Source organism: Columba livia, chromosome 4 (assembly GCF_036013475.1).
Source record: "Columba livia isolate bColLiv1 breed racing homer chromosome 4, bColLiv1.pat.W.v2, whole genome shotgun sequence".
Taxonomy (NCBI): Eukaryota; Metazoa; Chordata; class Aves; order Columbiformes; family Columbidae; genus Columba; species Columba livia.
The window spans coordinates 37,777,475-37,789,839 of NC_088605.1; the positions used below are offsets into that span (position 1 = coordinate 37,777,475).

At 37.6% G+C, this 12,365-nt stretch overlaps 1 protein-coding gene across 9 annotated transcripts in view; it reads left to right on the plus strand.

Moving 5' to 3' along the window:
- ASB5 (ankyrin repeat and SOCS box containing 5) overlaps nucleotides 1-9,552 on the plus strand; it is a 40,762-nt gene extending 31,210 nt beyond the window's left edge. For all 9 annotated transcript variants that reach the window (XM_065061319.1, XM_065061317.1, XM_021284211.2 and 6 more), the window contains 6 exons: nucleotides 1,526-1,605; nucleotides 2,563-2,670; nucleotides 4,270-4,420; nucleotides 4,554-4,688; nucleotides 7,392-7,583; nucleotides 8,941-9,552. In XM_065061319.1, the coding sequence (XP_064917391.1) occupies nucleotides 1,526-1,605; nucleotides 2,563-2,670; nucleotides 4,270-4,420; nucleotides 4,554-4,688; nucleotides 7,392-7,583; nucleotides 8,941-9,068 (794 nt within the window). In that variant the 3' untranslated portion in view covers nucleotides 9,069-9,552. The remainder of the gene's footprint in view (nucleotides 1-1,525; nucleotides 1,606-2,562; nucleotides 2,671-4,269; nucleotides 4,421-4,553; nucleotides 4,689-7,391; nucleotides 7,584-8,940) is intronic.
- The last annotated feature ends 2,813 nt before the right edge of the window (nucleotides 9,553-12,365 follow it).

Consider the following 12,365-nt stretch of genomic DNA (forward strand, 5'->3'; position numbering starts at 1 on the left):
TGCAGTAGCACTGAGTTCCACAGTGTAGTTTTATGTTCTGTGAGAAGATACAGTCTTAGATCTGAGTAAGTTTTAGTTTTATACAGTAACACCTCTAGAAAAATTGAGGTTTTATCTCCATTTCTGTACTGTGCACTATTTCATATGTTTTTAACTCTTCTCCGATTTCTTTTCAGGTTGAGCAGTCTTAATCTTTTCAGATATTCTTCATGTGATTTGAGGGAGTTGTTTATTGGAACCTAAAGTATACTTTCTGAAACAGGCTAGTGGACAGGAGGAGTCCAACAGGAAACAGAAACAGGGTCTATTTCTAGTGCGTAGTTACCTGAGAGCTTAGACACATGATTGGCAGTGACTGAGCAATAGCTGTCTCATTTAAAATTCATGGCCTTGGCACTGAGATGCAGTAACTGGCTCTGCAGACAGTCCCGCTCCATCGCAAGGGACACAGCCACATGCTTTCACGCGTTGGAGATTCATCTGCTGTTGTTATCGAATCATCCCACATGGCTAATTCTCCCTACATTTCTTAAGGGATTTTGGGGGGACTGAGTGACTGTATTAGCATTTTATAGTCCCAGTGATTTTCTTCTTACAGGAATAAATACCAATAATTCATGATATATTTTGAAGATGGTTCTTCCTTGCACAATCTCTCAAAACTTGATTTGCAGAATTCATACAATAAGTTGGTATCAGCTGTGCTTGCAACCCTGTCTGGCCAGAAGGGGCCTGTTGGTGGCTACTTGTCTAGAGGAAAGGGAAGGTTCATCTGGAACCACAGGATGACTCTGGGACTTGGACTGGGAGCTGCAGGGGTTTATGTGTGTGATGGCAGAGTGGTTGTTTGGTTTCTTTTTTTTTTCTCCTTTTGTTTTTTGGAGGTGATAAATGAAAATAAATGCCAAACCTTTACATTAAGCATGTCTATTTTTAGCTCTAATAGTCTATTAGAATGACAACTTAGACTTAATATAATATTTCTACTATAGCAATTTTTTTAGTGCGATTCTCATGGTATTTCTCTCCTTGCACTTGTGTAGTAGTTGCAGATTAACTAATGATACATAAGGGTTTCCATATTAATTTTCATATACATCAGCTTTTTCAGGACTTTTCAGGCAAGTTTATGTCTGGCTTAAGTTCAAATATCAGTTCGTTGAAGTTATAAGTTTTTTATATGCCAGCTGCAAAAGTAAGTTCTTCTTTTAAAAAAATCAACAATGCAAAAATAGAAGTGGGAAATATGGCAATTAATGAATTTATTACATCAGATTACTGAAATCAATATATCAATATTTTGTCCTCTGTACCACATAATCTTTTACTAAAGATTTTTACAGTTAATAATAGAGCAGTTTTTATTGTCTAAAAACTGATAATTTGAAATACAGGCTCTAAAGAGGAAAAAAAAATCATAGGATAGTTGACTTCATTCTGTGCATTATATTTTTTGCTTTGCTCTATACATTCCAAAATCCTTCTAATTCATGTGGTTTACTAAATAAATGTTGTTATTATATAGGTTCTTGGGCAGATCGCTCACCTCTGCATGAGGCAGCCAGTCAAGGACGTCTTCTTTCTCTAAAGACTTTATTGTCACAGGTGAAGGCTGTGTTCTTAAAATTACTTTCATTTTAAATGTTACTTTATTTCTCAGCATAGGTTATAAATGAAGATTTAGTATGCTTTGCTTCTTTCACTTGAACCTTTCAGAGCAATACACATTTCAAAAATTTTTATATGATAAGATACAAGTTAATATTTAAGATATGTCTTCTGTATGTTTTAAAACTTCCCCCAAAATTATTTTTACCAAAGATGCATCTAAATGTATAGAAGTCTTCCTCTCTTGCATAGTATAAGTCAATGTAGTTCCAGTGCTTGAAGCCCTCAGGTAAACTGAGCTAGACATGAAGATACTTGCTGAGGGCAGGAATCACTGAAAGATTCTGGTTTTTGCATAGTTGTAATTTTAAAAATATATGTATATATAGTTAACAGCAAAGGGTGAGACTGTAAACTGCTGAATTTTAATATTCTAGTATTGTCATATTAGCTACTACAATACTGAAGATATATACTACAGAATACATTTGACGAAAGCCAATAGATGCAATTATTAGTTCTTAAGAATCAAAAGACATCTACTGCAGAAAATTTCAAAGGCTTGATGATTTTATCAGTCCAAGAAGGCCTTGTTGAGTTTTGAAGATCACCAGGAGCGGAGATGCACTAACCTCTCTGGACCCCTGTTTCAGGGTTTCACTGTCCCCACAGTGAATTTTTTTTCCATGTAATTCGTTGGAATTCACCATGTTTTGACTCATGTCTGTTGCCTTTTGTCCTATCACTGTGCATCTCAACAGTCTGTTTCCATCTTCTTCACACCCTTTTATTCTGTTAGATCCACTGATTGATGAAAGATTCTTTTTATGCTCATGGAAGATTTATTTATTGCAAGCAGAGTTTTAGGCCTATTTAGAGTATTGTAAACTATTCATTTGAACTACTCTTAACAGCTTTTGTATGATCTTTATATGTCATTCATGTATTTTTTAGGGGTACAATGTTGACACACTAACAATTGACCAAGTAACTCCACTTCATGAAGCCTGCCTGGGAGATCATGTAGGATGTGCAAGAATCCTTCTTGAAGCAGGAGCAAATGTAATGTGGTGTTGTGGTTTTTTTCTTTTTGTATATGAAGTCCAATGCTAACCTTGATTTAACTGCAAAAGATATAGTCCTTGATTTTTTTTTTTAACTGGTATTTCTCCATAGTCACCCTATTGATTGCATTCATATAATTGAATTCCAATAAGCTGCCATCTGAAAGCTTGCAAGGGGAAGTGATGGGTCAAAAAAACATCATTACAGGGATGTTATGTTCAAAGTAAACCAGCCAACCAAACCACATAATTATATGTATAAGAGTAGATGTCAAACTGAAGAACAGTAAAAGGGAAAATAGATGAGAGTTGAACAGACACTGAGACAGAATCATAGAATGTTAGGAGCTATGAATTGAAGAGAATCTGCTAGCACTATGTCACCAGCCTTATTTCTTTTGTGAATTTCATTACATTATTTCTCTTAAAAAATATGGAATGCGTCCCTCTCCTTTACTGGTTTCCTATTGCTTTGAGTGGCTTGCAGGAGACTCTTCTTTTAGTTTCCAGAAGGTCTTTGGTCATACTGTACCCATGTGCTCTTAAGATCCTGTGGTCTGAGTAGAAAAAAGCTCTGGTGTTTTTCTGTTCTTCTGTCACAGGCCGTCTGTCATCTGGAAACAAAAATGGGACTTTACAGACCACTTTCACAACAATCTCTGCTGACATCAGAGTTCAAATGTATAGTTTCCCAAATCTCTGATCTTTGTGATAGAAATATTTATTGTCCTTACTATTCATTTTTAAGAACCATGTAGAATATGTCTATGTTAATATAGAAAAAGAAAAAATAAGTTTTCCAAACAAATTCCACTCCATTTCAGCTAGCACAAGGATTCTAAAGATAAAAAACTGTAGATACTATTGACAAAACTATAAGAACAAATTTGATTTTTATATCTGAATTATTTTTAGTACTTTTAATTGTTTTGATGGGTTTGGGGGGTGCATGGAAGAAGATAGTCCAGAGCCTTGTTAGAAACCCTTTCCTAATACTGGTGCTACTTCCTGTAGTATTATCAGCCCTCACAAATTTGCCTAGTTCCTCTCATTCTCTCACACTGGGAGTATTCAGTTAACCAGTGAGGTGGTGAGGTTGGTATTAAAACAGCGAGCCTGTACTATTAGCTTTGTTTCCATCCTGTGAAATAGCACCCCAACCTGGAGATTAAAACCACAGAAGAAAATGGCAAATAATTCTCATATTTAATACAGAGTTTGCGTTCTTGACAGAGCTGCAGAGAGAAGGTTCCCATTTTCCTGTTACTACACAAAATGTAGATTTTCTGTATCAATGAAACAAGCTAAGTACAATAACTTTTGAAAATTATTTATTGCCCGAATGTTAATGTGTGATCTTTAGTATTCCAGGTGTATTTTGCTTTATTCAAAATAGTTTAATAAGAATAATAATAAACTAATTTCAACTGAGAGATGTGGTGAGAGGAAGACAGTAGCACAGGGACTGATCAGTTAATCTGTGCTATTCTAACCAGTAATTTTGTTTTGTGTTTGAATGCAATTTCTAACTATATATCCTGTTTAAAAATCTACCTTTATTTCAATTCTGTTCTTAAATAGATTTTGTATATTCCAGGTAAACGCTACAACAATTGATGGAGTGACACCTTTATTTAACGCATGTTCAAGAGGCAGTGCGGCATGTGCTGAGCTCCTGTTGGAGTATGGTGCCAAAGCTCAGTGGGAGTCCTGTCTCCCATCACCAACTCATGAAGCAGCCAGCAGAGGTAGGAAATTACCTGCTGAACTAACAGGGAGCAGCTGACGAATGTCTCAGTAGTAGTGCAAAGAAACATGTCTGGTTTTGTCTGTGAGACAGCTTACAGAAATCAAACACACTGTCGTGCTTTGTTCTGCCAGGTCACAGTGACTGTCTGGAGGTGCTGATCTCCTGGGGTATAGACGTTGACCAAGATCTTCCACATTTAGGAACACCTCTGTATGTAGCATGTGTTTCACAGCAGATCCATTGTATTCGAAAGCTTCTATATGCAGGTATGTCATGATTTAAATAAAAAAATATTACTAGTTGTTAAAATAAGCACACTGAAGTGAGTCAATGAAACTAGAACGCTTGCTTGCAAGACTCTGCTTCTAAGTATATTCTATGATGCATGTTTTCTTATAATAATGTGCTGTGTCTTTGATATTTTCGTGGCATAACAAGCATAGGAGGGGAAAAAGGAAGCAAGACCAATAAGAATATATGTTTGAAATTTTTAGCATCTACTTCAGTTTTGTAGATGTTCATTTTCTGTAGGAGAAACAAAGGTAAAACATCAGCTTTGAAAAGGGAATTTTATATAGTAATCATTGAGCTTTCAACAGAACTTTTTTAGCAAAGTAGTCCTGCCATTTTTCATTCTCCAGTCTGTTCTAATTGATCTTTTTACAAGGCAGAGGGGCTGAGTTGCAGAGACAAGAGGTAAGGTAAAAGGCATTTGACCCTAAATTTCACATTATTTATTTAATCAACGGGAAAGAGACATTGTTTCAGCACGAGTCCAGGGACACAGTCAGCATAGCTAAAGGATCATTTGCTGTGTTTCAGGTGATATCATACAGGGCTTTTGTGTCCTGCAGCACAATGAATGAAAATGTATAGATGAATAATGACAGACTCGCCATCCTTGCACCGGAATTTTTTTTCTAGTTAATTGCAGGTTAATTAGAAAGTAAATAAGCAGTTAAGTTGTTTCTCATTAAGTCAGTCTCCTTATATGATTGATTATCCTATGTCACGATTTTTATGTTTAAGAATCCCAGCAGTATAATTAGCATATTTTGGGCTTCAAATACTATCAAACATTAAAAACAGTAACAGAAGGGCATATTCTACATTTGTTGTTGCCATGAAGTAGAAAAGGGTATGTAAATTGAGAATATAAGTAACTACTTATATCAGTCTGAATTTTTCATATTTTTTCAGTTTATGAGAATGTATTAGAAGTTGACAAGCAAATAGACAATGAAATAGGCAAGAGAATGATGCTGTGGAAGTATTCTCAGATTGTTAATACTGAGAACAGTGAATTATTCAGACTTCCAATTTAATTGCTAGGCCTGTGATATTATTATATTATTTTACTCCAATGAGAATCAAAAGGCAAAAAACGTTGATTCAGAGAGAAAGCTTGGTACAGAAGCCAAATTTTGATCTCACAAGATCAGTAAAGTTCTCTTAAGAAGTCTGAGTTGTTCGTCTCCTAGAATAATCTAGAAAACCGTTGGGGCAAACCCAGTTTTCAGGGGACTAACAGCTTCCCTGTAAGGGAAGCTTCCATACTAGCTGGTGTTGTTTAACTCAATTACTACACTGGTGCCCCCGGCCCCACCCCTCCGGGGTTTCAACACCGAATACAGCTCCGGCAGTCTCAGCGCCGCTCAGCGGGACTCGAGACCCCATCTGGAATATTGTGTCCAGTTCTGGGCCCCTCAGTTCCAGAAGGACAGGGAACTGCTGGAGAGGGTCCAGCGTAGAGCAACGAAGATGATTAAGGGAGTGGAGCACCTCCCTTATGAAGAAAGGCTGAGGGAGCTGGGTCTCTTTAGTTTGGAGAAGAGGAGACTAAGGGGGGACCTTATTAATGTTTATAAATATATAAAGGGCGAGTGCCATGAGGATGGAGCCAGGCTCTTCTCGGTGGCAAACAATGATAGGACAAGGGGTAATGGGATCAAGCTGGAACACAAGAGGTTCCACTTAAATTTGAGAAGAAACTTCTCAGTGAGGGTGACAGAGCACTGGCACAGGCTGCCCAGGGAGGTTGTGGAGTCTCCCTCTCTGGAGACATTCAAAACCTGCCTGGACATGTTCCTTTGTGACCTCACTTAGGCGTTCCTGCTCTAGCAGGGGGATTGGACTAGATGATCTTTTGAGGTCCCTTCCAATCCCAAACATACTGTGATACTGTGAACTCTTGTATGAATAAGTTTTTCTTGAATAGGAATGCCTTATTGCAAATTAATTTAGCCCATTTTAATTTAAAATAAATTAGCAAATCATTATTAATACAAAAGGGTAGTAATTAGAATCCTGTGGACTGGAAGAATTAATGGATTGGACTTTTTTTCCCCATTAGCTTTCCCGTCTGTGTACCCCACCTTAATTAGAAAAGTTCTTGATAAAGGTTGGATGGGATGGGAATCTATTTCAAACCCTTTGCCAGCTTCAACACATGAAAAACTATCAAGCGTCCAAGTTAGATTCCTTCTTGAGTTGGTGTACTTACAGAAACATAACTGCTAAACTTCAGTTTAATGATACTTTCTAAAGACTTAAACAAGGAAAACATAGTATTATGTAGTGCAAGTTTTCTTAAACATGTACGAAATGTACTTTTTTTATAACTAGGTCAACCATGATGCTCACATGACCTAATTTCATTTCTTTTCCTTCTTTTTTATAAAGTATTTTCTAATTTTCTCTTTATTTTCATGCTTTTAATATAGTATTTTCATTTAAAATCTAGTAGTGCTTAGGTAATAAAACCTAGGATAAGTGTATGCGTTCAAAAAATCTTACTGATATGATTAGCTATAGTGCTATGCAATAAAACTAATAAAGTGGCTAAAGTCACTGTGGCATTCTAGGACAGTGGGGTTTTTTTGTTTGTTTTGTATAATAACATAAACTTTACTCAATGACAATTTAATTAAATTTCATTTTACATCTCTTTATGTGTGTCTACTGACCAGGTGCCAATGTACAGAAAGGAAAGCATTTGGAAACTCCACTCCACGCTGCTGCCCAGCATTCTAGTACAGAGATTGTAAACTTACTCCTTGAATTTGGGGCAGACATAAATGCCAAAAATACAGATTTTGAGAGGCCTGTTGATTTAGCTGCTCCAAGCAGTTTAGTGGAGAGACTGCTGCTCCTCCATGAAGGTAAGTTTCACATGTGTGCTTTTACAACTGTAACTTGTATTCTTAAAAAAAAAACCAACAGCAAAACAGAAACAAGCTAACCAACACTCCAAAGAACCCCAACAGCCCAAACAATCCATGTTACAGAAGCTAACATTGTGCTTTATGAAATTAATATTTTAACATTCAGGTAAATTCATGTCTAACTATAAAAATACCCAGTAATATCGTCTTCTCTTTATTGGGTGTTTGCACAATTAGATATTAAAGCTACATTTTTATTGGCTGTTACAGACCTTGTTAAAAAGAAACAAAATATTTCAGTTTCAGATTTGAGATATATTTAGTTTTGGCCAGCTGTTCCAATATTTAAAAAATATATTTTAAGTGCATATAAAGCACTTTATTTTGATTGTAAGCAAAAAGAATAATAAGTTTAATTTTCTACATTTTCTCTACTGAATTATAAGTACCTGAGAAATAAGAGTCAACACTTAAGAGTCTCTTAAAACTCTTAAAGATCTTTTGCCTTAGAGAGAGAGAGAAAGAATATCCCGCAGGGAACTGGATTTGTTCAGACTGGCCTATGTACAGTTTAAAAATAAACCACGAGACAAAGGTGGGAAATAAGCAGAGAAACTATTGCAATAACCATGGGCATCTCTTTAGAGGTGAACTGTTAACTACATTGATTAGTGTTTTCCTCCAGAAAACATCTCTGTAGTCAGAATGCTGTTAAAAAAAACCTCTAAAACCAGTCAGTTATCACAAAATTACCCAGGCTAGTAGGATTTTTAAAAGCCACAGCAAAGACATTAAAAAAAGAAAAAAAAAAAAAAGAATTGGCATGAAACACGCATGGTTTTATTGCCCAAAGAGAGGAATGTGATGTGTTCATTGTGAGGTGTGGGGGCGGGGGGTGCACAGGGACAAAGGTGTCACCTTGAGCTGGTAAGACCACTTAAACGTGATCCAGGATCTGGATATTTTGCCAGCTTATTCTTGTTTCAGAGATGAAACATGCCGTAGCATGTATTTCACCTGTCCTATGTTTTTTTTTTTTTAAATAAATACTGCACTTTTTAAAGTTGTGGATATCAGGATGTTTTCTAGGAGCAGGTTTTTAATTTAAAAACACATAGTATTTGCTGATTTGAACTTTTTTTTAAAGTATTTCCCTGACTATTAATAAGGCTTCAGTAGCCCCAGGCTTTATCTTTGAGGGCAAAAGGCAATGAAGGAAAAGGAAGGAAGGAAAAGGATATGTTTGCAAAATGTGAACATTTTTTTCCAGAAATCCCGTTACTGTGCAAGTCTGTTGTAAAGCAAAGTACTGGCTTTTATAGTTGTATAATTAAACTCCTTTTTTTGTTTGCAGCCACACCACCTTCTCTTTGTCAGCTCTGCCGACTACGTATCCGAAATTATCTAGGAAGAGCTAGACTGCATCTTGTTCCACAACTCCAGTTGCCAACGATACTGAAAAATTTCTTACAGTATAGATAACATAGTAATTAACCTTTAGAAACTTGAATAACAAGTATTTTTTCTTCTGTTTATTCTACATTTTATCTAAAGAACTGCTGGGCGGAAAAAAAAAAAAGCCTTTTGCATATTACTTAAAAAAATAAATGTATCTTTGACACCTGGTGTTAGTATACAATAATAACTGGGAGCCATTCAGCAACTGGTACCAAGGTGCTAATAAGGCTGAACTGAATAACTGTGCTGATACTCTGGGAAATGATTGCGTAGCTTTAGCTTAACACTTACTAAATAGCTTTAGTGCTGTTAATTTTAATTGTATTTATACTTTAAAAATGTTTGACACACCCGAACAACAACGGGTTTCTTCATTATTATTTGTTAAGTTTGTCCATTTGGAGTAATTATTTTATGTGTTTTTAAATTTCTATTGTTTATGTATCTAAACATACTTGGTGATAGGTGCACTATATACACGGATAAAAATAAAACAAATATATGCCAATTTTTCTTCTTTTCTTTGTATGGACAATTGATTAATGACAGTAAGGAACTTCCTTTATTGTTCCTCACTGTCTGTGCTGTGAACTGGAATTATGCTGCTGCAAATATAATCACAACTTTTTCAGCTATGCACAGTTTACATTGATTTTCTGGTTTTTAGTACAATTAGTAACTTTAAAAGCTCCAGAGGAGTATTCCTCAAAAGCCTTAATGCTAAGAAACTTTTGGTCTCCTCTTGTGAAACAGAATTATCTGGGGTCTTTTCATAACAATTCTGTATCACAGCTCATGGGCATCTTGAATAATTCTTTGCCTCAGAGAAAGGCATATATTATTGAGTAGTATCTGTGAGGTTTCTGAAGGCATATCATGGAGATGTGGATACTGAATCTTCAGCCTCAGGTTCTGGAGGTGGATTTAAGGCTCAAGAAATAAATCAGTTCCCTGTATCAGAATAGATATCACTCTGAAAAGGATGTTATTACTCTTGCTGTCTAGTTTATGAACAATTACCCAGCTCCAAAGATCATGTTGCAGAATCCCAGAAAGCTCCAACAGGAATTTCTGTGGTCAGGTTGAAATGTTACTGCTGAACTCTCTAGCCAGAGGAGTGCTGACACCCCCATGAGACATTAGAAAAGCCAAAGGATTTCTGCCTCGCTCATGCCCTTGCATGGTGATGATTGCCAGTCACGTCAAAAAAAGGTGATCTGACTGCTTCATCGAAATACAGCCCTCTCTCTCTCAATCTTTTCATTTGGCCTTCCTCTGAGAACAGGTTCTGCCTCAGTGACTGATGCTCAATTCCTGCAAACCAAAGCATGAGACAGCTGAAAATTTACCACTTGCCCTCGGTGATTCACCCTCTTCCATTCTTTTTCAGTGACTCTTTCCAGTATTTATGTTCCTACTGGAAAGATGCTGATTGAGGAACTAACTATAGAGGAAGTATTCACAAAGAAGAGTGCTTACTCAGTTGCTAAATAATATCCACCTAGTAAAATGCAGCTCTCTGGTACTTGCCCTTGATAAAAGTGATCTTGATTTGCTTTGGTTTCCTGCAAAAACTCTAGTGAGGGCCTCTTCTGGAGTCCCTGTAAAGTCAGATGCAAGTAAGAGGACCTGCTTAGGAGGCCATAAGGTACATACTCTGTAATGGAGCAAGCTGAATGGTTTTGGTTTTCATCCAGACACTAATAATTTGTATTTTTATGTTCAATACCATGGCTCTGTATTCCAGAAACAAGGAAGTGCCAAAACAACTGCTGCACTTTTCTGTGTTGAATAAGATCATTTAGACCCTCACCTTCAGGTGGGCATAGTGCTTTTCAAGATCGACTCAGGAGACATGTAATTAAAAAAAAAAATCACTCTCATTCTGTACAATAAGATTAGTTTTCAGGAAGCATGGTTATTCTGCAAAACATCTGTTTGAAACAAAACTAGATGACAGACATTTTGCTAAGAGTCACATCAGAGTCCAAGCCATCTCATCACAAATGGGTTGCGTTCATACTCTCACGGCGTTTGCAATGTCTGTTCGCACTGATCCTTGCTGTCATCCAAAGAGCAAACAAGACTGTCAGAGTTCACAGGTATTTGGTATTACTTTTTAGTTCTATAGAATGGTAGACTAGCCAGAAGAGTAATTTAGAACTAGCTGCCAGCAATATTATTACTTCAGTCTTGGGCAATATGCAATGCTCTACATAATCTCTTATCTTTTGCTACCAGATAATTATATGAAAATAGAGTTACTTTGGCAAGCTGAACCGGTTGGATGGGCATCACTTCTGTTACTATGTAACAGAAACAAACAAAATAGGGAATGGATGTTGTTGCCTGGGTAAGACTAAGTACTGGAACAGGTCTCTGGCAGGTCAGACACGCTAATGCCACATACCAAAAACATATAGTAATGAAATACCTGACATTAGTATTTTGTAAAATTATTTTTTAAAAAAATGATCCCTTCTTTAACAAGAAATGAAACAGATTTGTTCTTGTTCTCATTATGTGGGGTCCTGGCTACAATGTAGCTATGATGGGTTGAATTCTTAGTATGAAATGTAATAAAATATTGGGAACCAAGATCTGAAATAAACATTGAAACATGTCAGAGCACTGTTAAAGGCTACTACAGCACACCCACTTTTACAAGGAGCCTTCTTCACTGGCTGAAATATCTCGTTATATGAATTATTATTATACCAGCAAAAACATGGCTTTAAAGTGCCTTTAAGACATTTTCGGGGGGCGGGGGGAGTGTAAGTTGCAGTGTAATATCTCGATTCAGCAAAGCAATTAAACTGTGATATCCTGCAGGCTTGCTGAAAAAGCAAGCACCCAACAGACACACACAGGACACGGCACCGCCGCCTCAGAGAACACACGCAACACGAGATTTTCCGCGCCTCTACCGCCAGGCTGGCACTGACACGGCCATGGCGGCCCCGCAGGCGGGGCTGGGCTGCGCCGGGGAGCGGGAGCCGGTGCCAGCGCTCGCTTGTGCTTCTCTGTCTCGGCGGGGACTCCTCCCGCGGTGCCTGGAGCCGGGGGCCCTGTGGCGCTATTGCCCCCTCACACCCAGGGCCGAGATCGCGGCGGCTCCCTCCGGCGCTGCGCGCGAACCGGCCGTTAGGGCGGCCGTTGGGGCGGGGCCGCGGTGCCGGTCTGCATTCCGTCATTTTGAGTTCCCACTCCACAGGGTTGACATACAGAAAACGCACACACACAAGCTAAGCGGTTGCTTTTGGCAACATTTGTCATATTTTTGTATTTGTACAACTTAGATCTTAGTACTGAAAGCCTCTG